The sequence below is a fragment of the Taeniopygia guttata genome, chromosome 26 (assembly GCF_048771995.1).
Source record: "Taeniopygia guttata chromosome 26, bTaeGut7.mat, whole genome shotgun sequence".
Classification (NCBI taxonomy): Eukaryota; Metazoa; Chordata; class Aves; order Passeriformes; family Estrildidae; genus Taeniopygia; species Taeniopygia guttata.
The window spans coordinates 318,975-341,731 of record NC_133051.1 but is presented as its reverse complement, the minus strand read 5'-3'; the positions used below and the strand labels follow the sequence as shown (position 1 = coordinate 341,731).

Below are 22,757 nucleotides of genomic sequence, written 5' to 3'. Positions count from 1 at the left end.
CCTGTCCTCTCCTTGGCACGTCTCTGCTGTTTCCTTCCACCAGAAACCCACCAGCACAGACTCCCAGGGTACCTGATTTTTCTGCCTGTATCTGACACATCTGGCAATCACAGAATCGCAGAATGGCCTGGTTTGCAAAGGACCTCAAAGCCCATCTCTTTCTGCCTCCTGCCACAGGCAGGGACGCTTTCCACTATCCCAGGTTGCTCCAAGCCCTGTCCAGCCTGACCTTGAACACTTCCAGTGATGGGGCAGCCACAATTTCTCTGGGCAGTCTGTGCCTGTACCTCTACTGCATGTTAAAAAATGTAGTGACCAAACAGCCTGGAGAGAAATGTCTTCCAGACCTCGAAAGCCTCCTCCTATCCTGTGCAGATGATTTATTGCTCCCTCAATGCAGACCAGTGGGCAACTGAATATATTCTTTATCTTTATATTTTTTTCTGTATAGACTCAGCCATTAAACCTTTTTTTCCTCTCAATTGCACTAATTTTACAGGCTGCAGTTGTTTATTTGCCACCCCTGAGACCACCTAGGAGCTTTAGGACTCTCAATCCCTTCAGATGTTTGCTCTGGGTTCATCAAGTGTCCTCACCAAGCCCCAGAACAGAGAAGCTTTTGGTGCCAGATGTTCCCTGATGTAATTCATGCATCCGTGACCTTTCCAGGCTCAATTCATCTCTAGTCAATCAGCCTCACGCAAAGCTCTTTCTGCACAAAGGTCTCCTTTCTCCTGCGTTCCCAGGAGTGGGACTGGGCAGCACCAGGAATGTTTGCAGCAGGAATGACCAGCAAGCAGATGATCCCGCCGACGGTCCGTGCCAGCCTGGAAATACAGGGAAACACAGCCGCTCCCTTGCTGTTTTGAGATGTGAACGTTTTAGGTGTGCTCTGTGGAATTTGGAAAAGCAGCTCCAGCGCAGCCGCTCCCGAGCAGCGGAGCTGTGGCTGAGCAGGAGCTGCGGACGCGCGGGGGCGCGGCAGCCCCGCCGACGGCACCGGGGATCTGCGGGCACCGGGGATTTGCGGGCACCGGGGATTCGCGGGCACCGGAGGTTTGCGGGCAGCGGGGATTTGCGGGCACCGGAGCGCGGGGATGGGATGCGCCCGGGCCGCGCTGCCGGGCACACCTGGGCTGCACCGCTGGGCACACCTGGGCTGCACCGCTGGGCGCATCTGAGCCGCACCGCTGGGCACGCCCGGGCCGCACCGCTGGGCACACCTGGGCTGCACCGCTGGGCACACCTGGGCTGCACCGCTGGGCACACCTGAGCCGCACCGCTGGGCACGCCCGGGCCGCACCGCTGGGCACATCTGGGCTGCACCGCTGGGCACACCTGGGCTGCACTGCTGGGCACACCTGGGCTGCACCGCTGGGCGCATCTGAGCCGCACCGCTGGGCACGCCCGGGCCGCACCGCCTCCCTGGGCAGCCCATTCCAATGGGTAATCAACCACCCTTTCAGTGAAGGATTTCTTCCTAACGTTTCAACCGAACCTCCTCGGTGCAGCCTGGGGCGCTCCCGACAGTGGGGAAGGCCATTAGAGCTGTTCTCAGCCCTGCAGAACCAGCGATGCCCAGCACATCTCGTGGCAAACTCAGAGGCGGAGCGGCTGGCCGTGCTGGCCGCAGAAAGAAAGGGCTCGCTCCCGTTCCTGCTGTCCGCGGCTTAGCAGAGCGCTGGGTCAGCGGCTGGGGCAGCAGAATTCCTGCTGCCCTCGGCAGTGCGGCCCGGCCAGCCCCGGCTGCGGCCCCGCGGGCAGCATTTTCCCCAGCGCCCATCCCAGCGCACCCAGGGCCCTTTCCTCGGCCTCGGCAGATAAAGAAATCCAAACGCTGACTTCTGCACAGCACCTCCACCCAGGAGCATTGCTCGGCCCCTGCCAAAGCTCTCCAGAGGGAAGTTGTGCCCGGCAGTGAGGGCGGTGCCCACGCCGAGGACCTGCCCCGTGAGTCACTGCCCAGGTGAGCCACTGCCCAGGTGAGTCACAGCTTAGGTGAGCCACTGCCCAGGTGAGCCACTGCCTAGGTGAGACACTACCTAGGTGAGACACTGCCTAGGTGAGCCACTGCCTAGGTGAGCCCTGCTGCAAAGCAGCGCCTGTTAGAGGGCTGCTGCACAAAGGAAATAGAGATATCATGGATGCCCTTGGGCCAACCATCAGTGTCCAGAGTGATGCCAAGTTCAGGTGCCATGAAGGCAGCAGGACCCGGAGGTGTCAGGGGAGAGGGAATGTCCCGCAGTGACGCAGGGCCAGGGCTCAGAGCCGCTGTGAGGGCACTGCTGTGCCACGGGCACCGAGAGGGGTGTGAGAGCACTGCTGTGCCACGGGCACCGAGAGGGGTGTGATGGCGCGGCCCGTGTTCCCCTGTCCCGGGTTGGCACAGCCCTTCCCGCCGCCGGGACCCGGACCCGGACCCGGACCGGACCACACCGGGAGCCGCCCGGGACACGACCGCGGGCCGGGGGCGGTGGCCCGGGCGGTGCCTCGGCCCCGCCCCGGCGGAAGTGACGCACCAATCACGGCCGCCCGCTCGCTCCGCCGCGAACAAAAGGGATTTTCACCCGCGGCCCCGCCCTCCGCGCCGCCTCATTGGCTGTTCCCTCCCATGCCCCGCCTTCCCCGCGGCGGATTGGCCCGCGGCCGCGGTGGCGGCGGCACTGATTGGCGGGCGGGCCGTCGGTCAGCGGGCGGGGCGGGCGGCCGATGGGGAGCGGAGCGGCGGCGGCGGCGGCGGCGCGGGGCCGGGCAGGTCGGTGCGGTGCGGTGCGGTGCGGTGCGGTGCGGTGCGGTGCCGTGCCGTGCGGTGCCGTGCGGTGCGGTGCCGTGCCCGCTCTCGGCTCGCCCCGGCCCGGCGCAGCTCTGCCCCCGGTGGGCAGGGGCAGGTGCGGGGCGGCGCGGCCCGCGGGGCTGAGAGGGGCGGGGGCGGCTGCGGTCGGGGCTAGGGCGGCCGCGGGCGGCGGGTAGGGGAGGTATCGGGGGAACGGGAGATCGGGGGGCGGTGCCGGAGGCGCGGGGGCCGGGGGGCGTTACCGGGATGTGGGCGTCCCCGCCCGGTCCAGCCGGGCCCGGCGGACCGAAAGGCGATGGATCCGGTCGTTGTTCCCCGCACCCGCCTTCCTTCCCCGCGGCCGCGGGCTCCGGTGCGGCGTGTCTCTTTGTTCGCCGCGGTGGTACCGGGCCAGTGCAGCGCGGGAGCCGCCGAGCCCGGCCCCTGCCGCCCGTTCGCTCCCCGGCCGGTGCCGCTCCCGGGCCGGTGCCACTCCCGGGCCGTGCCGCTCCGGGACCGAGCCGCTCCCGGGCCGGTGCCGCTCCCCGGCCGGTGCCGCTCCCGGACCGAGCCGCTCCCGGGCCAGTGCCGGTGCCGCTCCCGGGCCGTGCCGCTCCCGGGCCGGGGTCGGTGCCGGTGCCGCTCCCGGGCCGTGCCGCTGGCGGCTGCGGCAGCCGCTGTCCTGGGCTGACCCGCGGTGCTCGCCCGTCCCGGCCGGGGTCGGGGCGGCAGGAGGGGCGAGGCTCCCCGGGCTGAAGGTCAGCAGCCAGCGATGGTTTCTGTTCTCTCTCAAGGAGCTCCGGTTGCTGCACAGGGGATTCAAGGAGCCACACAAAATCCATGTCAAAACTGTGCTATTTTCTTCCTTCTGAGTATTACTTCAAAAACTAATGCGGTGAGGATGTTTTTTTGTGGGTAATGCCGTTTTTCCTTTAGGACTGAGATACAAAGGTGAAGGAAATATGAACACTTCTCATTTTAACCAAGTCCACCACAGTAGTGATGCAATGCCAGGTAGCATTGTGGATCCACAATCATTAAGTCTGTTCGCATTTTTTCATTGCATAGACATATGTAATTATTGAAACTACTCAAACACCACCCGATACACGCAGAAGCAGTTTTGGGAACTTGTCTATCAGGACTTCTCAGACTGGTCATTTAGGTTCTCCCATTAGTGTGATTACACGACAGCCCGTGTGCTGGCTTCTGGAAAATATCAGTTCCTCTTCAGGAACACAGGAAGGAAAATTAAGCTGATTCAGAATTATCGGCGTTGTGGCATTGTTGCATTGGTGTAAGTTTAGAAAATACCCTCTTTCAAAGGAAGTAGGAGCAACAAGCTTTGTTCTTCATGAGTTTTTTTTAAAAAGTAGAAGAGTTTTGAGGCAAGGGCTCGCAGAGGATCTTGAAGCTGCCCTCCCCATGCCTCAGGCTGTGCGTTCAGCTCCCCTTGTGTTCCTGGCCATGACTCCAGCCCTTGCTGAGGTCGGTGGGTGAGGTTCTCCTGTGCTGGCAACATTCTCCTGGTGGGTTCGTGCCCCTGTGTGTGTGAGAGCAGTGAAATGTAGCCTGGCATGGTTTCGTGATCCTCCCGCCGTGATCGAGGGCGCGGAGGAGCTGCCAGGGCTGCCAGCTTATCTGTGTGTTCCTCAAGTGGCACATGCCAGAGATAACTCCCCCGTCTCTCGGCTCGCGTGCTTGTACGGACACTTAAACTGCTCTCGATGGTTATTTTCAGTGAAATACTGGGAAATAACTTTCTTAGAAAGGTTTTACTTCCTTGGGGGTGGGTATGGGTCTGTCAAGGAGGCTCCAGTGGTCCATAGCTGAAGGGAAGCTCACCTTCAGGCAAGCAGAAGGTGATTATCTTGGTTTATGCTCCAAACTCTGGCTTATTGTCCAAAAATGGCCGTGTATCTTAGACTCAGGGCAAATATTTATATCATCAGACTAAACAACAAGGTCCTTGTGGTTTGTGATCTGTGTGAGTGCACTCAGTGTATTTCCCTGGATGTAAAGGGGTAACATGCCCTGGGAATTGCTGTAAAAGTTCCTTGCAGATCACTGGAGGATTCAGGTACATTTTGGTGGGCTGTTTTAGAGCAGTGACTTTATTTGTTATATCTGCTCCCAGTCTGTTCCCTCAGCAGTGTGAAGTAACCGATGCAAACAAAGCAGGTAGAGATCTTCTCTTGCAGCAGGTTGCACATGAGGAAGCTGAGGCTGTACCACTTACATACCTTTAATGTTACCTCTTGTTGTTGCATAAATGATTACTGTGCAAACTGGCTCCTGGTCTTTATTTCCCCGAAGTATTTTTACCTGTATATTTTAGGACAGGGCTTGTTTATGTTATTAAGCACATTAAGGACTACAGAGGTATGGTAAGAATAGCATGGCTTATTCCTGTCACACTGGGAAGAACAAGTCACAATGGGAGTAGTTAGAATACAGAGCAGAAATTATTGCTGCCCTGACTAAGGGTTTTAAAATGCCAAACTGCAGCTGGTAGCTGTCCTTGCTGTAAGACTGAGCTGTTTGGTCGCTCTTGGGTGATGCAGCTGCATTTCCACATCATCTCTTTTTAAAGAAAAGGCGTGGATGCAGTCATGTTGGAAGTCCATGTCCAACGCTTACTGTCCTGATACGTTTTATTCTAAGATCTCCAAGGAATTCTCCTTTATCGGTCAGGTTTATAATGCCCCAATGCTACTGTAACTTGGTGAGTGTATGGCAATAAAAGGCATTTCCCATTGGTATTGATTCAGTCTTAGAGCCTGTGAATTTAGTCTGTGCAAGGACGTTCCACTGATGGGTTTTCCTCTTGAATCTGTGAATGGATCTGCAGCAGGAAACAGAAATGCAACGCTGGCAGATCTGTGGTGTCCAGTTCAGTTTGGTTTTGGAACAGCCAGTCGTGGTCACTCCACTGGTGTTTCCTTGAGCAGCCCATGCCAATGGGAGGGTGAGCCTGTAAGAAACGCTGCTGCTTCATGGAATTTCACGTGTGGGTTTGATGGGACACTTCCCTGCTTAGCAGAGGGGCACAGAGTTTATTTCTGGTTTCTCTTGCTGTATGAAGACTACAGAACTTTCTGTTCCCAGCGACTGGAAAACTGCTCTGGCACAAACAAGACAGAACTTGCTTTTGTGTGTAGCTCTCCAAGGCACAGTTATGCAAATCAGTTGTAAAAGAGCAGTGACTTCAGACAAACTAGACTTCAGCTGAATGTTTTAGCTGGATAGACTTCTCCAGTAGGGGCTAATTTAACCCTTTATCAATCACTTGCCACTGGAGTTTGATGTCTCTGAGTATCTTCTTCATGCTGTAGCATTTTCTGCTTGACACGAAGTGTGGTGAAAGATGGACATGACTTGGACTCAGAAAAGTATATTTGATGGTTGAGCAAAGCACAAGACTGTATCAATGGGTGTATTTTCATCAGAGAAAAAGATTTAGTCTGAAATTATTTCCATTTTTAACAAAATAATGTAACAAAAAGGCTTATTACAGGACAGTGTTAGGTGTATCAGCAAAGATGCTAGGGAATATGAGGCCTCTTTATGTGCAGTTCAGATGATGGATCTCTTATGTAGGCAGTAGAAGTATGTTTAATAAATGAGGCTGATATTGAAACGGTTTGAAAGAATAGTAATTAAGTGTGTGTTTTCTGTGGCATTGATTTTTGTGAAGTGGTTTGGGCCTGCTCCATCATCATGGATAATGGCATTCCCAGGAAGCGAATCCCAGCACTGCGGCATTCCCATCACTGCTGAGCTCCTGTGGGTGGCCCATGTTGGCCTTCGTTCATCACAGCTCCTCGGTGATATTTGCAGCTGTCTGAGGCAGATGTGGAATCAGTATGACTTTTAAATATCTGTGTTCTTCCCCTCTCCTGTTAACTTTGGCTGCTTCTTGGTGAATATTGTCCTGTCCTGTTAGCCCACACGCTCTGCCATCACCATCTGGGTGTGCATATGTTCCTGTCCCTCAGGAGGAGGTGACAAATGCATCTTCTGCAGCTGGTGTTGGAAGCTGGAGAGAAGATTATCCCCCCTCAGGGCAATTTGCAATCCAAAAAGCTAGAAGCTGAACTTAAATGGAGATTATATGTCATAGCTTCGAATACTGATCCTAATGTCCAAAGAAATGCCTACTAAACTAGTTTTCATTATTTTTCAGGTTTTCAGGATGAATCTGGAAAAACTCAGCAAACCAGAACTACTGACGCTGTTTAGCATTCTTGAGGGAGAATTAGAAGCAAGAGATCTTGTCATAGAGGCTTTAAAGGTAGGTTTTAAGTACCAGGATAAGAAACAAACATGACAACAGTGCTACTGTAAGTTCTGCAGAGAGCTTGTATCCAAGGTGAAGTTCAGAGGTAAAGATTCATTACTGGTTCAGAATCCCATTTTAGTATCAGCAGGATTACATAGCAAATGCTGTAGATACTTTTTAACTTGGAATTCATTGTTGGAAGCTGGCTGCAAGAAGCGGTTTGGTATTGAAATACATTGTTGTGTGCGTGTTTTCATCCTTTCTGATAAAGTACCATGTGTTTCTGCCATGTAAAAGGTCTATCAGAATCCCTTTTTAGGTTTTTTTACCCTTTAGCAAGGAGGGCTGCTTAAAGCAGAAGCTCTTCTCTCCAAGAGGGATCACAGATTAGTATTTTAGTGACAATTACGTCACACTAAGTAAAAAGCATCCGTGGCTTTGTGTTGACTAAGCCACCATAAGCTGGCACTGCTGAGAGCAGCAGCCCTGAGTGCTCAGCTACTTACTGCTTCCCTTTGCTGGCACGAGCATTAGTGTAACCTTCCAGTGAGGCAGATGCCAGCTAAAAGTGCTCCAAAAAGCCGTTTTCAATCCGTGTCAGTGCAGCTGAGGTCGTGGTGCTGTGGGAGCATGTGATGGGACAGGGCAGGAGTGCTGCTGAGCCTCTTCCTGCAGGTGCAGGACGAGTGCCTGCTGTGGTGTGAGCTCTGTGTGCTGCTGGCCTGGACCAGGGAGTGCAGGTCTCTGCACAGTTTGCTGTGTTGGTATTGAGCCTGGAAATTATTTTACAAAATACATTGTCCATGTGTAATTCTGCTGCTCTTTGAAGGATGCCTGGTTGGCACTCAGCCTCAGCAAAGCGAAAAAAACAGTGGTATAAATGATGGCAGGGGTCAATTTTGGAAGGAATTAGTTGTGTCAGGGTTGAATCTTGAAGGTTTTTTCAAGCTGACCTGTCACTGCTCAGAATGTATGAAACTTGCAGCTATTTCAAAAGAAGAATGGCAGCTTGCAGACCTGAGAGCTGCAGGGACTTGCTTTTCCAGCAAAAGTTCCTCCAGCTTGATTCCAAACATCTTTTACGGGAGTGGAGGCATATCCTTCTCCAGAACAGTTGGGATGCTTATGTTTGTTGTCAGTTGCTTTTGCACTTAGATAATCCCTTTATTTTGGAGGAATATTGTTAGCTCTCAAAACTATTGATCAGGTGGAAGGTTTGTTTTCTGTTTTGATCCACACTTGCAAGTTTCTGCTCTGTCCTGAGATCCATTTTTTCACTGTGTGTGGTCAGAATGTGTTACCAAAACAAGCCTCCCTTCAGTATTTCAGTGTGAAATGTGTACAGTGGAGCACAGAGAGACTGATGGGAAGAAATGTAGCAGCTCCATTCCAGAGGCTTTTTATTGCCTACCTTCCAGTAGTGTAAAGCAATTATCTTTCCTGTTGAAATTTAACCTGCAGTTCTCTCTTATGAGAGGAGATTAACAAAGTAAGGATACCCTTTAACATAATTTTTCAAGTACTCATAACTGAGAAGATATTAAACGAAATTGTAACCTATGCTTGATAATTATGGAGTATAAAATGCTGATCTAATCAAAGGTTAGGGCTATTTTCCCCTTCCTCTGTCAGGGATATGCTGTAGTGTTCCATCTGGGGATTGTGAGGACAGCTGGAGCTGGTGGGAAAGGGCAATGAGAGCTTCAAACCCAAGCTGGCTCTTGCTGAGGGCTCGGAGAGTGATCTCGGGGGAGAATCCACCCTGGCATGGGCTGTGCCTGCAGCACGGTGGGATGCAGTAGTGTCCAGTGTGCTGTCCTCGCTGCAGAGCCTGTCCTCAGTGCTGCCTCTGCTGCCCTTTCCATGCGGGAAGGAAAAGTCGTGTAACCGCCTCATCTGGGGCTGGGCAAAGGCTCAGCAGCACAGACCTTCCCGCTCTGCTTTGGCCGTTTATTTGGAGTATACAGCCGGAGAAATACTGGCCTTACACTGTTTTTGTCGTTGTTTGCTGATAGTAACTGTGGTAACAGCTTTACCGTGCCTCGCTGGCCGAACGACTTTGTGTGTGACTAATTAAAGGAAACCTTGCTAATCTGTTTACTCACGTTTTGATACATAAAAGTGCTGCCCTGAAGAAAAAACAACTTCTAAGACTGACTTAAAGATTTGCACTCTTGAGAATATTTAGTTTGACGTGTATAAATTGGACAAATGGAGTTGTAATTTTTGGAGAGGAGCTGGGACACCAGGGCTGGGGGAAGCTGGTTGTTGCACACACAGAGGAACTGTCTGATATGGCCTCACAGCTCTCTCAGTTCCCTAAGTGTTATGGACAGGGTGTCCTGCCTTGGCAGCTGCATTTCTTTGGAAGAGAAATAGTTTTATGTTAAATGTGAGTATATCTTGGAGCAGGTGGAGTTCAGTGCTCTGAACTTTCTTAGGGGATTGCATAATCCTAAACCACAGCAGTGATTTTCTCCAGCAGCTATGTTAAACACGTAGATGCCAGTGGTTGGAAATCAGAATTTTATCTGCCTGTTTGCTTCCCTCATAGTAACAAAAACACATTTCCCTTCCTGGGCTAATTTTACTTCTGCTTCAGATTTAAATGTTTCTGAGCTCTGGTTGTTTGAGTCAAATCCTTTGGTACATTATAGAAAAGGACAAGCACTTGCAGAGGAAGAGTACCTTAATTTGTAAACATGTCGTCTGATTGTAGTACAGTCTGCAATAATTGATATTCCTGCATGCTTAAAGACAAACATTTTGCATCTGGCATTTAGCAGAGAGAATCCATGCGTGCAGATGACAAAGCTTAAAATAGTTTTCCTCTCCCTCGTGGTGTCAGGCACTTGTTGGCTGGCACTGGCTCTGTTTCTCTCTGTGACAGAATCGAGCTGCTGAGCCAGGCATTCCAGACACTGCTTGTTGAACTCACTCCTTTTTTCCCCTCTTTTCATACCCTTTTCCCAGATCTTGGCCCTTTCTTCCTTGCTGTCTGACAAACTGACTGTATTCAAAATATTCTTTCCCAGTGCTTCAGTTTGCTTCCTCTGTTTTAAAACCCCTTTGGAAAAAAAAAAAAAAAAAAAACTAACTTTTTTTTTTTTGCCTGAAAGTAGCTTCCTGTCCACTACATAAATTTCAATGTTCTCCTTGGAACAGATTTTAAGCCTGACTTCTTATTGTGCTCCTTTTCCTGTAGTTGTAATTGTGTTTATATCATCCAAAATCCCAGATGCTGTCAGAGAGTTGCATAATCCTGAGAATTGGACTCTCAGTCCTGACTGCTGTGCAGGAAGGGTTGCAGAGCCACAGGTTTGCCTTCTGAAATAGCACACCACGACTGGAAACAATTCAATATTTAAATGGATCTCTATCGCTGTGTTAGAGCACTTTGTTCCCTCCCCCCTGTTTTCCATACATTAGAACTGGGTTCTGTTTACTTTTAGAAAACAGGAAACAGCTTTCTGGCTTACTCTTTTATGTTAATAAAGCCTCAGGCAATTTACACTGGAATAGAAACTGTTTTGTGTTAATGACTGGGAGCTGGTATTCATCTCTCTGCTTCTGAGTCCAGCAATTCACCATAAAGCAGTATTAATGAAAAACAAGGTGTTGTTTGTTAGTGGATTTAGAAATTAGGTTTACAGTGCAGTTTCAAAAACTTAAGTCTACCTCTTGTTTAAATAAAAAGAGAAGTTCAGTAATACAAAACCTTCCTGCTGTTAAATCTTTCACAGATGGGGCAAATTTGGCTCATGCATCACTTAGAAAGCAGCTTCCATGGAGCAGTGTTCCCGTGGGTGCTGTCTTGCTGGAATGTAGGCATTCCTTACAGCTTTTCTTGCGAGCTTGGGGAATTTTTTTTGTTTCTTTCTTGCATGAAGCAGCAGGGTTTGCCAGCACCTCTGAAGAAGTGACTCTCCTCGCCTTTAGTTCCAGGTGTGTGCTGAGAGGAGCAGAGGTGTGGGAGTGCCTCCCGTGCTGGCAGGCTCCTGCTCGGGGCTCTGGGTGCTGCTGGGTTCCCTGGTTTTGGGGTGAGTCCTGAGCAGGGTGCAGCCCCTGGAGCACCAGCCCGGGCTGTGGGACAGCACAGCCAGCCTTGCCCCGGAGCTTCCCAGGAGAGGAAATTGCACTTTTGTGCTGCTTGACATTTCCTGAGAAAGCTGCTTCTGTTTTTCAGAGCTGATAGCAGGTCTCACTTGGGCAGATGTGGGTAGCTCTGGTTTGTCAGGTCTGCTCACTTGATGCAGTGATGGCAGTCAGACAGATGCTGCATTTGAGCAGTTTCCTTGGTGGCTCTGTGGCACTGCTGCAGAGCTGGAGCTGCTGCAACACTGGAAATCCCATTCCAGCATTTTGACATTTATTTTTGGGCAAAGCAAGTGGTCCCCACCCCCGTTTCCCTTCTCTCTCAGGGCTTGCTGTGACCTCAGCCTGTCTTTATTCCCAACTTCTGTCTCTGGGGAGAGATGCTAATAAGGAAGTTCAAGGCAGTAAGGAGCTATTTAAAGCTTATTCCACTCTCTGCTGCATGAAGGAGGAACTTCTGTGCAAATTATTACTGGAGAACTGCAAACTCAGTAGCTAGAGTTAATTAAGAGTGTGTTTGTTTTGTACCAAGGGTTAAAACCCGAACTCTGAAATTACAGGGAGGAGAAATGCTCTACTTGATGTCCAAAAAACACTTGAAATAGGTCCTGGAAATTCCCTGTTTGATGTTCCAGTAAAACAAGTTGTAAAGATTACTGAAGAGAGAGAGAGACTATTCTGTCACATAAACAAGTAGCAAGAAATATTTTATTTAAAAAAAAATACAGAAATTGCTTATGGGAAACATTCACCCCAAAACAGGCTAGAAATCCCAAGGGGAAACAGTAGCTTTTTCCTCACAAAGCAAAGCCTTTGCTTTGCCTGCCTGCACAGGAAACATCTTTTCAGTTGGGTCAGATGTCGCTTCAGCCCCAGAAAATCAGAATTATCTCTTCCCAGACAGACTAGCAGTGGTCCATTACCCAAACTTGAGCTCAAAGCCAGCCAGTTTCACATGGAACCCCCTCTGCTTGTGCCTAATTTTTCCAGTCTTCTGGAAGTTTATTTTTAAGGATAGTTCAGATTTTTCTTCTCTTTGGGCTCACTAACAGAGTGTTCCTCTACCATCAAGTTCCTCCTGTGCTGAAGGCTGAACGGCAGCTGTATTTAAGATAGAATCCAGTCCAGCCAGGACAAAATCAGAAGTGTTGCCGATGTTTGGACGTGACCTCAGTGAGAGAGGGGCTGAGCTGCAGAGCTGTCTCAGGGAGGAGCAGCGGCCACAGCAGAGGTCATTCTCTGTGACATTTCCACACCTGTATAAACCAACCTCTGGAGATTATGGCACTGACTTCATTTTCCAAGGGCTGCCTCAGGGATTCCGGTGCTGCTCTGTAGGACCTGTGGCACAGAGGTGTCACAGGCTGGACAATCCCTGTTTGCATTTCCAAGTGCACAGTGGCCAAAGCACTGGGTTTGTTTTTGCAAACATGGTGTGGTCGGTGTAGGATGACCTGGTTAAGACTTTCTCCGGTCTAGACAGCTTTAATTAAATGTTTATGCTCTGCTGGCTACTGAAGGAGAATAGCTGGACTTGAGAAAGCTCTTAATGTTATGATAGTCTCATCTGTTTGTCATGCTAGTTCAGGAAAATACTTAATTGCTCAAAGTAGCAAGGAAGAACTTCTTGTTCTTTCCCAAACAGGAAATCAGCCACCCCACTGAATTCAGAGTGGGTGGTTTATTCAGAGTTCAGAGCCCAGTGCTGTGAGGAGCAGAGGAAAACATGGATTTTCTTACACCTTCAGTACTGCAAAAATCACCTTTATCTCAGGTTTTGGAGCTCTTATTTGCTAGAAGCTGCCCAGCAGCAAAGGCAGGGTTTATTTAGGCAGTTGAAGCACTGGTGCCCTTCTGAAGGGTCTCTCCCATGTTTCTGGGTAGAATGGCCAGCACTGGGATGAGTTGGGATTAAGCTCATCTGTCAAAGCAGTAAGGCCAGCTGGATGGAGATCCCAGTTCATATTTACAGACTTATTAATGCTTGAGTCACTTAGAAATTCCCTCCACACTTACATGGAGCTTTCATTTAGTCATTTTTATAAACACTTTAGAAAAACAGAAGATTCCCTGTTCCTAAAAAAAAGCCAAACCTGTAGCTTTTCCTGTGATTCATTAAACCAGGCTGTCCCATTATCCAGGGCTGCTCTCCTATTTCCAGGGCTGATCTTTTCCTTCCTCTCATTTTTTTTATTGTGTAAAGTTAGAACAATATCTCAAGCTCTGATCAAAGGTATCCACAGTTCCTGATGGATATTGCTGATAGAGAGGGAGGGGTATCTCTAAGTGTGCGCTGTTCCTCTGTGTTTGTTTACTGCAGGGTTAAAATCCAGCTCCAAACTGGAATCACAGGCTGGATGTCTCTAATTTGGTCATGGAGAAGATATTTTGGGTTGGGTTTTTTATGCCTCTTGTCAAGGTAATGTAAACACTTTTCCTTTTAAGAGCAAAAATCTTTTTTTTTTAGTTTATTTCATGTTGATCACATGGCTGCATTTCGGAATGCAGGTGGGACCAGCAAATCTCGCCAGCTCTTTGAATAAAGCCATGTTTTATTGTTTAACTCTCACTGTTCCAGTGTAGCTCTACCAGCTGCTGCCTGGGGATGTTCCACAATTCTGTGACTCCTGCTCTTGTGTGCTCGAGGGAAGCATTTGTGGTTTTGGTACTGGGACATCACAAAAGAGCCATTCCAAGAAGTACTGGCTTCTGAGCTGTCTTTTCATTGAGTCAGGCCTAGTCTTTCCTGTCTCAATGATGTCCTTGTGCAATCCCATAAGAAATGGGTGACGGTTTGCCATTCCTGCTCCCTGGCAGGCGTTCTGGGCAGTGCACAGCGAGGCTGGCACGGGCTGGCTCTGCGTTCAGAGCAGGGAGCTTTGTTCAGCTGAATGCCATTCCCAGCGTCAGCAGGGCTGGGCTGCTGTGGGATTTGTGTTCAGGGCCCTCCACCAGCTCAGAGAGCTGCTGTGCTTGGCCTGCAAAGGGTGATCTGCCCGCTGGGAGCAGGAGGGTGAAGCACACCTGGGAAGGGCACACAGCATTCGTTCAGAGCAGTTACTCAAAGGAAAACTTGTGTGCTGTGGCAGGAAAAGGGCATTTGGGGTCAGAGCCCTTCTGAGGTCACACATGCTAAAGTCTGTTCTGAATTAAACACACTTTGATAAAGGTCCTGGGGCTCACTCCTGCATTTCAGTGCTGCAGGTGTCTCGAGCAGAGGAAAAACCCCTTCCTTCTCTTGGCCTCACTGAGGACATGCCAGTGCAGAGCAGAAAAGTCATTTATACTGCAGAAAAGAGAAGGTACGAACTGTCATGGTAAGCTGTCCTTACAGGACAACACAAATCCAGAGGGACCAAGCTGAAGTCTCATATTCAGGTGTTATTTCTTGGCAGGTGCATCAGCTCTGCTGGGCATGGGGTGGTGCTGCCAGCAACACACAGGGGAATGGAACACTGTCACAGGTTTTCACAAATGCTCACAACTCAGCTCAGAACCATTTCACTGGAAATGAGTGGTTGTACTTCTTTGAGCCAAGATGCCTCTGAGGGCTCTTTTGCATCTACATCTGGTTTTCTGTGTCTTCCGTTGCATAAATATTTGCTTTCTTATCATGGTGCTGAACACACAGATAATACTTTCATATCTGTCTATGAGATTTTGTTTTGTTTTTAGACCTTCAGAGTCATCATTGACTAGGATAAGCCTATGGGTATCCTAACAAACAGATTTACAGATGGAATGGCTGATTCATGGAATAACTGGGGCTGGAAGAGACCTCTGAGCTCATCGAGTCCAGCCATTAAGCACTGTAAATGTAGAGCCTAGTACGTGTGAGTTGTCTTAATTCTTACAAGCACCAAAGGAAACCTCATCATTCCTGTCTTGCTGCTTGAGAAACTAAACTCTGTTTAGTTTGGATGAGAACATTAAAGATTTTATTAACAATTCACAGATTTATGGGTCTTGTGAGAATGAAACTCTTTAATTGCTCAACATGAAATTCTTTGATGGTGACATAGTCAAGGAAACCACACAACTGCTTCTTTCACTGATGCACAATAAATGATTAAATCTGTTATTGAGCAAGAGTTGGTACTTACCTTCTTTCCTTTCACACAGCTGTGGAATGTAAGTCAAGGCCCTGGCAGGTAGCTGTGGTATCAGGATGTTTGTAGACTGAATATATTGTGGAGAATCTGTGTTTTTAAGCAAGATTTGTCTTTATTTCCTTTATTTCTAGCAGATAACAGGATATGAATCAGACTTTGTTAAATTCTTTTAAAATGGAAAACTGGGGAAAAGGAGTATTAACTACAAAGCCCTGGTTTTTTAGCTAGTTTAAGTGTATTAAAATGCAAATTTGTTTTTTTTGTTGCAGGCCCAGCACAGGGACACATTCATTGAGGAACGCTATGGGAAATACAACATCAGTGATCCACTGATGGCTTTGCAGAGAGATTTTGAGACACTGAAAGAGGGGAATCATGGTGAAAAGCAGCCAGTATGCTCCAATCCTTTATCTATTTTGAAAGTGGTGATGAAACATTGCAAGAATATGCAGGAAAGAATGTTATCCCAACTAGCTGCTGCGGAAAGCAGGCACAGAAAGGTAGGTTTGGCCTCAATTAAGATGTGCAGAAGTTATAGTTGGAAGGATGTATGGAGTGACCAAAAGTATTTTTCTTGCCATTTGGCCTCTTTACTGAAGCACCTATTATTCTTCAGACATACCTTTAATGTATATTGACACCAGTAAAGTGCTTGGTCATGTGTTGGACCATACTACCACAAAAAAATTGATGTCACTAGAAGTAAGAACAAGTCTGTGCTTCACTTTTCAGCCAAATATCCAACTAAGTCATACACTAAAATCAGATAGTTTTTCACGTTTTCCTCTTCCTGTCTACTTCTGTTAAAGCTTCCTGTATATTTGATGATATTTAAGCATTATTTGGAAGCTTAAATTTCAGGAAGACTGAGGAGCTGCTAAGTTCATGGTGAGCATGTGTTGGGAGAGCTTAGTTTTGGTGATGAGATAAGCAGAGCCTCTTGGGAAGTTCGTATTCTGGCTTTTTTGTTAATAGCATCTCAATTATTCATGTAATTCAGTGTTAAAGCTGAAGGAGCTCCTTCACTGAGCCCTTATGGGAAGCAGTTTCACTTCAAGAGCTCATCTTGTTGTTAAGTGGAAGAACAAATTAATGTTCTTTAAAATAAACTTTACACTGGAGTCCCTGTAAGGCACTGGGAGAAGGCTGAGTGGGAATTGCTGCTGGAGCCACAGCAGGGAGCGTCCTGTTGTTGCAGCCCTGTGTCTCCCGCGTGCAGCACCTCTGCTCCTGCTCGGCCTTGCACTGATGGTCCTGCCAGGAAATTCTGAGTTTCGAGGGACAAGAGGCACAAACTGAACTACAGGAATTTCCAGCTGACTATGAGGAAAAACTGAGTTACTTTGAGGGTGACAGAACACTGGAACAGGCTGTGGAGGGGTTGTGGATTCTCTTTCCTTGCCAGTACTCAGAACCCTCCTGGGCTGATCTGTGCAACCTGCTCCAGGGCAAGGCCTTGGCAAGGGGGTTGGGCTGGGTGACCTGCAGAGATCCATTCCAGCCCCAGCCGTTCTGGAATGAGGGCACCATTCATAACATGAACCGCCCGAGGATCCTGCACAGTCTGGGGGAAAAGTGTGCAGCTGGGATATTTAATGACAAAGTGATCACAGACCCAGCGTGAGGTTTCCCTAAGGTCTTTCACAAACTGGCTCACTTTGACCAGACAATAACAGAGACTGGACTTGTCCCAGAGCTGCTTTTGTGTGCTGTGAGTTGAGCTGGGTTCCTGCAGCTGCCGTGGTGGCTCTCGGTGCCATTCTGGCCTTGCAGAGGCGCTGGGCTCTGCCTGAGTGGCTGCTCTTTGTTGGGCAGGTGATCCTGGACCTGGAGGAGGAGAGGCAGCGGCACGCCCAGGACACGGCCGAGGGCGACGATGTCACCTACATGCTGGAGAAGGAGCGGGAGCGGCTCACCCAGCAGGTACCAGCCTGGGGGCAGCTGGGCAGGGCTGTGCTGGGACAGCAGCAGGAGCCTCCCTCGTAAGGCACTCCTAGCCACTTTTATCATCTTGGTATGGAAAGCAACCTTACATTGCTCTGGGTGTTTTGGTAGCTGAGCAATGCTAAAAGGTATTAATAGGAAATCAAATGCTTTGAAATCTCACTTCAGCCAGAAATCCGAGGAGATCTGAAGAACCGGATAGCATTTACAATTGATAGCTCCCTGCAGTACTCAAAATTCAGAATAAGTCGTGGCAGATCTCCTGGGGGTGTTTTTCAGAGATGCTAATAAATATTTAAGCCACTGTTTTCTGTTACTCAAGCGCTGTTAAGCGTACATAACACATCAGCATTTTAAAGCTTAAATGCCTTTAAAAGGCAAACTGACAAAGTGGTAAATGAGGTGGAAGGAAGCTTTGCTTGCTCGGTCAGTGCATGGCAGACTGGGTGTGTATGTCACTAAAGGCCAATCAAATGTCATACAGGATAAAACTACTAGTAAGTAATAATTGTTATTGTGTGCAAGCTGACTTGTTCCAGACTATTTTGCTGATTTCTGGTGCAATAACCTCTTTCTTAGCCATTGTTATTTTTTACTGTAATTTCTCCAAGATACACAGTAAACCTGTTCCCTTTTGGGGTGTTGCCCTTCATTTACTTTCAGAAGGTTTTATGGTACCCTTAAAATCTCTTGTTCTAATCTTTTAGGTGGAGTTTGAAAAGTCCCAAGTGAAAAAGTTTGAGAAAGAGCAGAAGAAGCTGTCGAGCCAGTTGGAGGAGGAAAGGGCACGCCACAAGCAACTGTCTTCCATGCTTGTTGTGGAGTGCAAGAAAGCCACTGCCAAAGCAGCTGAAGAGGGCCAGAAGACAGCAGAACTGAGCTTGAAACTGGAAAAGGAGAAGAGTAAGGTGAGTAAACTGGAAGAGGAGCTGGCAGCCAAGAGGAAGCGGGGTTTGCAGATGGAAGCACAAGTAGAAAAGCAGCTCTCAGAGTTTGACATTGAAAGAGAACAGCTGAAAGCTAAGCTGAACAGAGAAGAAAACCGTACAAAAGCACTCAAAGAAGAGGTGGAGTGTCTGAAGAAAGCCCTGAAAGAGCTGGAGGCTTCTTGCCAGGAGCACAGTCCCTCCAAGCCTGTGCATCCCAGCCCCTCGGTGACATCCAGGGGGGTCACAACTGACAGTCCCCCAATGAAATCTGTGTCCTGCCAGACCGAGAGTCTGCAGGCAGAGCGGGCAAACCCTGCCAGCACCAGCAAAGCTGTTCACACCATGTTTGCCAGCCCCCCTACACCTGCTCATTCCTATGCAAAATCCAATGGGCATTGCGACACAGACGTGCAGATGGGTGGGGAGACAAATGCTGCAGAGAGCCAAGTTCACAGGGAGAAATCTGCTGCAGCCGCAGAAAGCGCAGTGGAGAATGGAAGTTCTCCTGTAAGAACAGAGTCACCGGTGCATCTGATGTCCCAGCTGCCTTCTGCGGGGGCGTCCCTGTCTCCCGGCAGCACAGCTGCCTCCTCTCTGACCCCTTCTCCCTGCTCCTCACCAGTGCTGACCAAACGCTTAGTGGGAGCCTCGGCCAGCAGCCCCGGCTACCAGTCCTCCTACCAGGTGGGCATCAACCAGCGTTTCCACGCAGCTCGGCACAAGTTCCAGTCCCAGGCGGAGCAGGAGCACCAGCCAGGGGGCCTGCAGAGCCCTCCCTCCCGGGACCTGTCTCCCACCCTGGCAGACAACTCTGCCGCCAAGCAGCTGGCCCGCAACACCGTCACCCAGGTGCTGTCGCGATTCACCAGCCAGCAGGGCCCCATCAAGCCCGTCTCCCCTAACAGCTCCCCTTTCGGCACGGACTATCGAAACCTGGCAAATGCTGGCAGCCCCAAAACCGACTCTGGGCACTGTCCGAGCCCTGTCAAGGTTTCCAGCCCGCTCAGCCCGTTGTCTCCTGGGATTAAGTCACCAACCATTCCCAGAGCAGAGAGAGGGAACCCTCCACCCATTCCTCCGAAGAAGCCCGGCCTCGCTCAGTCACCTGCTGCTCCCGCTCCTCTAACCAAAACCTCTTCCCAGGCCTCCTCCCTGGGTGCCCCCATGGACGTGGCCAGCAGCTGCTCTAACAACTCTGTCGTGTCAAATGGCAAAGACCTGGAGATCCTCCTGCCAAGCAGCAGCTAGTCTCCAGAAAACGGGAATGTGACATTCCACAGCTTAGCTTACCCAAGCTAAGACACTGTTTTTCCACTCCATGTTATTTATTTCCATAGTAGCAGATTCTGTCTGTATAAAGCATTTAGTATATTTTTTTTTCTTTTTAATAGGTAGGAAAATATTTTTGTTTATGAAGAAACCTTAACTACAGCTATACAGTAGCCTCCAAATGTCTCATGGCAGCAGTCAAATCATTAGAGATAACAACCATAATCATGTGGTGGGACCTATCAACCTCTAATGGGACTGAAATGCTACTTTTAAATTATGCAGAAGTAATTTTTGCAGACTTTTTATTCCAGATGAACATTTTATAAAAGTGCCTGAACTAAGCCTGCAATATGAATGTGATTCTTGGGAAAAGGTGAGGGGGGGAACATCTAGCTGCAGAAACAAATTCTTCTGAGTCCTGAATGTTGAAACCAACACTGGTTTTCTTTTTAATTCTTTCCATTTGCTAAGTTAAGTTAGCAAATGTATTACAAATTCTGCTAGGTGACTACCAGACTGGTGCAGCCAGCCAGGCTATGTCCTGAAGGACATAGCTCCCAGCTATTTGAGGAAGCACACAGGAGTTTCTTGGGAAAAAATTTAGTTGTGATATCATCCAGATTACTTCTCTGTCAGTATTCCTTGTCCATATAGTTCTTTCTGCTTTCCTGCCGAGATGCCTGTGTGCTTTAAATGGCTGAACTCTGGTTTCTGGTGTATCACCTTGAATTTTCAAGCTCTTCAAGCATTCTACTGTTGTGTGTAGAACTTCTGAGAAAAGGATCTTTCTGTTACTTGATAAAGATCTCACTAGTACTTGAAAAAGTAACTCATCCATCCAATACAGGTTTTTTGCAACACCTATGACATGGGATCTTCAACTTTAAACAAAAGCAATAATTTTGTTCCTCATCTGTGTCAGTTAAGTCTGACTCACCTGGGTTTTACCTGCTAGCTGTGGCTAGCTTTCCTTGGCTGCAAATAGGGAACCAAATCATTGCTGCTGTGGAATTGAATATGTGTACATGTGTGAGTATGTCACACACGTACAGTGTATTAGGGAAGTGTTTATCTCTTCTTGATCTTCTGCCTCTCATGAAGAAACCATGGCAACTCACTGAGATTTTAAAGAATTCCTCAGTGAGGAATTGCCTGCATTTGAGGCAGGTCATATGTGTGAAGAAGTATTTGGACCCGGGAGAAGCAGCTGATTCCTGTGCAGCAATGTTTGCTGCAAGAAAACCAACGGGCACAGCACAGTGCTTTTCTGAGTCACTGTGCTGAAAAATGCAGGACAAACACCACAGATCAGTGGCAGAAGCTGAGAGCACGACCCTGAGTTAATGATCTCGGGTGCTGGATGTGAGCTGATCCTAAATGTAGAAACTGGACTTGCTGCTTGGTGTCGCCCAGCGTCGAGCACTTCCCCCGGCAGCAGAGCCGTGTTTGCACAGAGCACAGCTCCCACTGCCAGAGACGCGTTCTCCTTCGTCAGTTTTCAGTGTTTCATGAGGCAGAACCCCTTTGCTGTGGGCAGATCCCTGTGCCAGGGCAGAGCTGCCCCTGGCAGAGCGTCCCTGTGGGCTGTGAGCCTCGTTCCGCAGGACGTGGGAGCTCCGAGCTGCTTTAGAGGTGGCTGCTGCTGGAGTGACCCCACACAGCCGTGGCAGGGCTTTAGAGGTTTGCACAGACCTTGTAGTAGCCTTTTAGATAGTGGTATTGTGGGCTGTTGTTTTAATCCAGTGGAACAGTCTGTGTATTGACAGCAGGGACATGGAGGCAGCCAGAGCTAAATGGGCAGTGACTCTTTTGGAAGCACATTTATTACTTTTTTAACTAAGTGTCCACAGCAGATTTTTTTCTTGCTGTTGCTGAGAGTAAATGCAAAAATGGATGGGCAAATAGATTTTGGCCCATGTATCCCTTCTGATTGAAAAGTGAGGCTTTTGTATACACTGCTTTAATGAGTTTCTTTACTTTTGCATTAATCTGACTGGTATTATTCCCTTCCTTTATTGATAGCTCTAGAGAGAGAGATACTATGATGAAGTCTAATAGGAAATGCACTGAGTACTGTTTATTCTAAAATATAATATGGGAAGGGGTATGCAAAAGAATGTATTTTTGCTAGTAGACTAACTTCTGAAAGAAACTAAGCACAAGGGATTAAAATGGATCCAACTAATTCAGTAAGACATTTAGAGTTAGTATTTAACTGTTGATGTAGATTCTGTGTGAAAGCAACTAAATATTTCTTCTCTAACTCATATGTCCTAAGCAGACATTGGTGCAGAGTTTGTCACTGGCTAATGGAGTATAATGAAGTGCAAAACATATAACACTAGTATTAATTCATTAACACTTGTAAATTTGTAAAGCCAAATGTACCAAGCTGAAGTCTTTAATCATTTTTATAGCTGATGGCATTAAACATGTTAAACATTCATATTATCAATAAAGGATTTTATTTTTAAGATGTGCAAATTGCTTAAGGAAATGTTTGCAGCTGGGGCTGCCCAACAGGAAAGAGTCCTGCTGGTGGTACCTGGGCATCAGTGCTCACCTGGAACCTGGAGCTTGAATGGAAGCTCTGAAATGTCAGAAGATAATTTTTTGGGTGTACAATGGATCCTGAGTAGTTTTGGCTGCTGCAGCCACAACATACTGCTCCTCCATCTCCACCTGCAGCTGCCGGTGCTGGAAGTTGGGAGGTGCCCCGGGGCAGCTGTGCTTCAGGTGTCACAGCAACCTCTGGATGCTCCAGATGGATGCTCTGGCTTTTAGGTATTTTTAAGTAAAAGCAGTTTTCCTAGAGTACCTCTTCGCCTCAGTGTCACAATTCTGAATTGATGATGCTGTATTAATGAACTTGGGGGCTTGGGGAAGGAGCAGCTCCCATCCCTTGCTGATGCCTCGGACAGGATGCAGCCTTGTGGCAGCTCCCTCTGCCGCCGAGAATTGCGGCTCAGTTATGTCGCAGAATGTAGCTGGGAGCAGAGCCTGGCTGCAGGAAAAGCTGCTTTGTCTGGGATGCAGCGTGTCCATGCACAGAACCACCACCCTCTGCCCGGAGAGCTGGCGCTGCTCCATGTGCCTCTCTGTCCTGCGGGGCAGAGCCCCCAGCTCCCGAGCCCCAGCAGCGACCTGATTTTCTTATCTTTGCCTGTTCACCTGTTCACCTGAACAGGTTTTGCAGCAGCCTGGGCAGAAGCTCATTGCTCATCTCTCCAGGCTTGATGACATCCCCGAGGTCGTGCCAGTGCCGGTACCAGCCGAAAGCCACCGAACTGGTGCTGCCTGCTGCCCGGGACAGCCGGAGGTGAGGAGCCCTGCCCGGACAGGAACGGGAG

General features: G+C 48.9%; 1 protein-coding gene across 4 annotated transcripts; it reads left to right on the top strand.

Moving 5' to 3' along the window:
- The first annotated feature begins 2,665 nt into the window (after nucleotides 1-2,665).
- Nucleotides 2,666-21,881, top strand: CTTNBP2NL (CTTNBP2 N-terminal like). 4 transcript variants are annotated; one of them, XM_030291896.4, is made up of 5 exons: nucleotides 2,666-2,755; nucleotides 6,960-7,067; nucleotides 15,532-15,762; nucleotides 17,078-17,185; nucleotides 17,914-21,881. In XM_030291896.4, the coding sequence occupies exons 2-5, from the start codon at nucleotides 6,969-6,971 to the stop codon at nucleotides 19,381-19,383; spliced, it is 1,908 nt and encodes a 635-aa protein (XP_030147756.1). In that variant the 5' UTR covers nucleotides 2,666-2,755; nucleotides 6,960-6,968; the 3' UTR covers nucleotides 19,384-21,881. The 4 variants fall into 4 exon arrangements, with proteins under 4 accessions (XP_030147756.1, XP_030147759.1, XP_030147758.4 ...); XM_030291899.4 differs by lacking the exon at nucleotides 2,666-2,755 and adding an exon at nucleotides 2,762-2,888; XM_030291898.4 differs by lacking the exon at nucleotides 2,666-2,755 and adding an exon at nucleotides 3,367-3,668.
- Nucleotides 21,882-22,757: the final 876 nt, after the last annotated feature.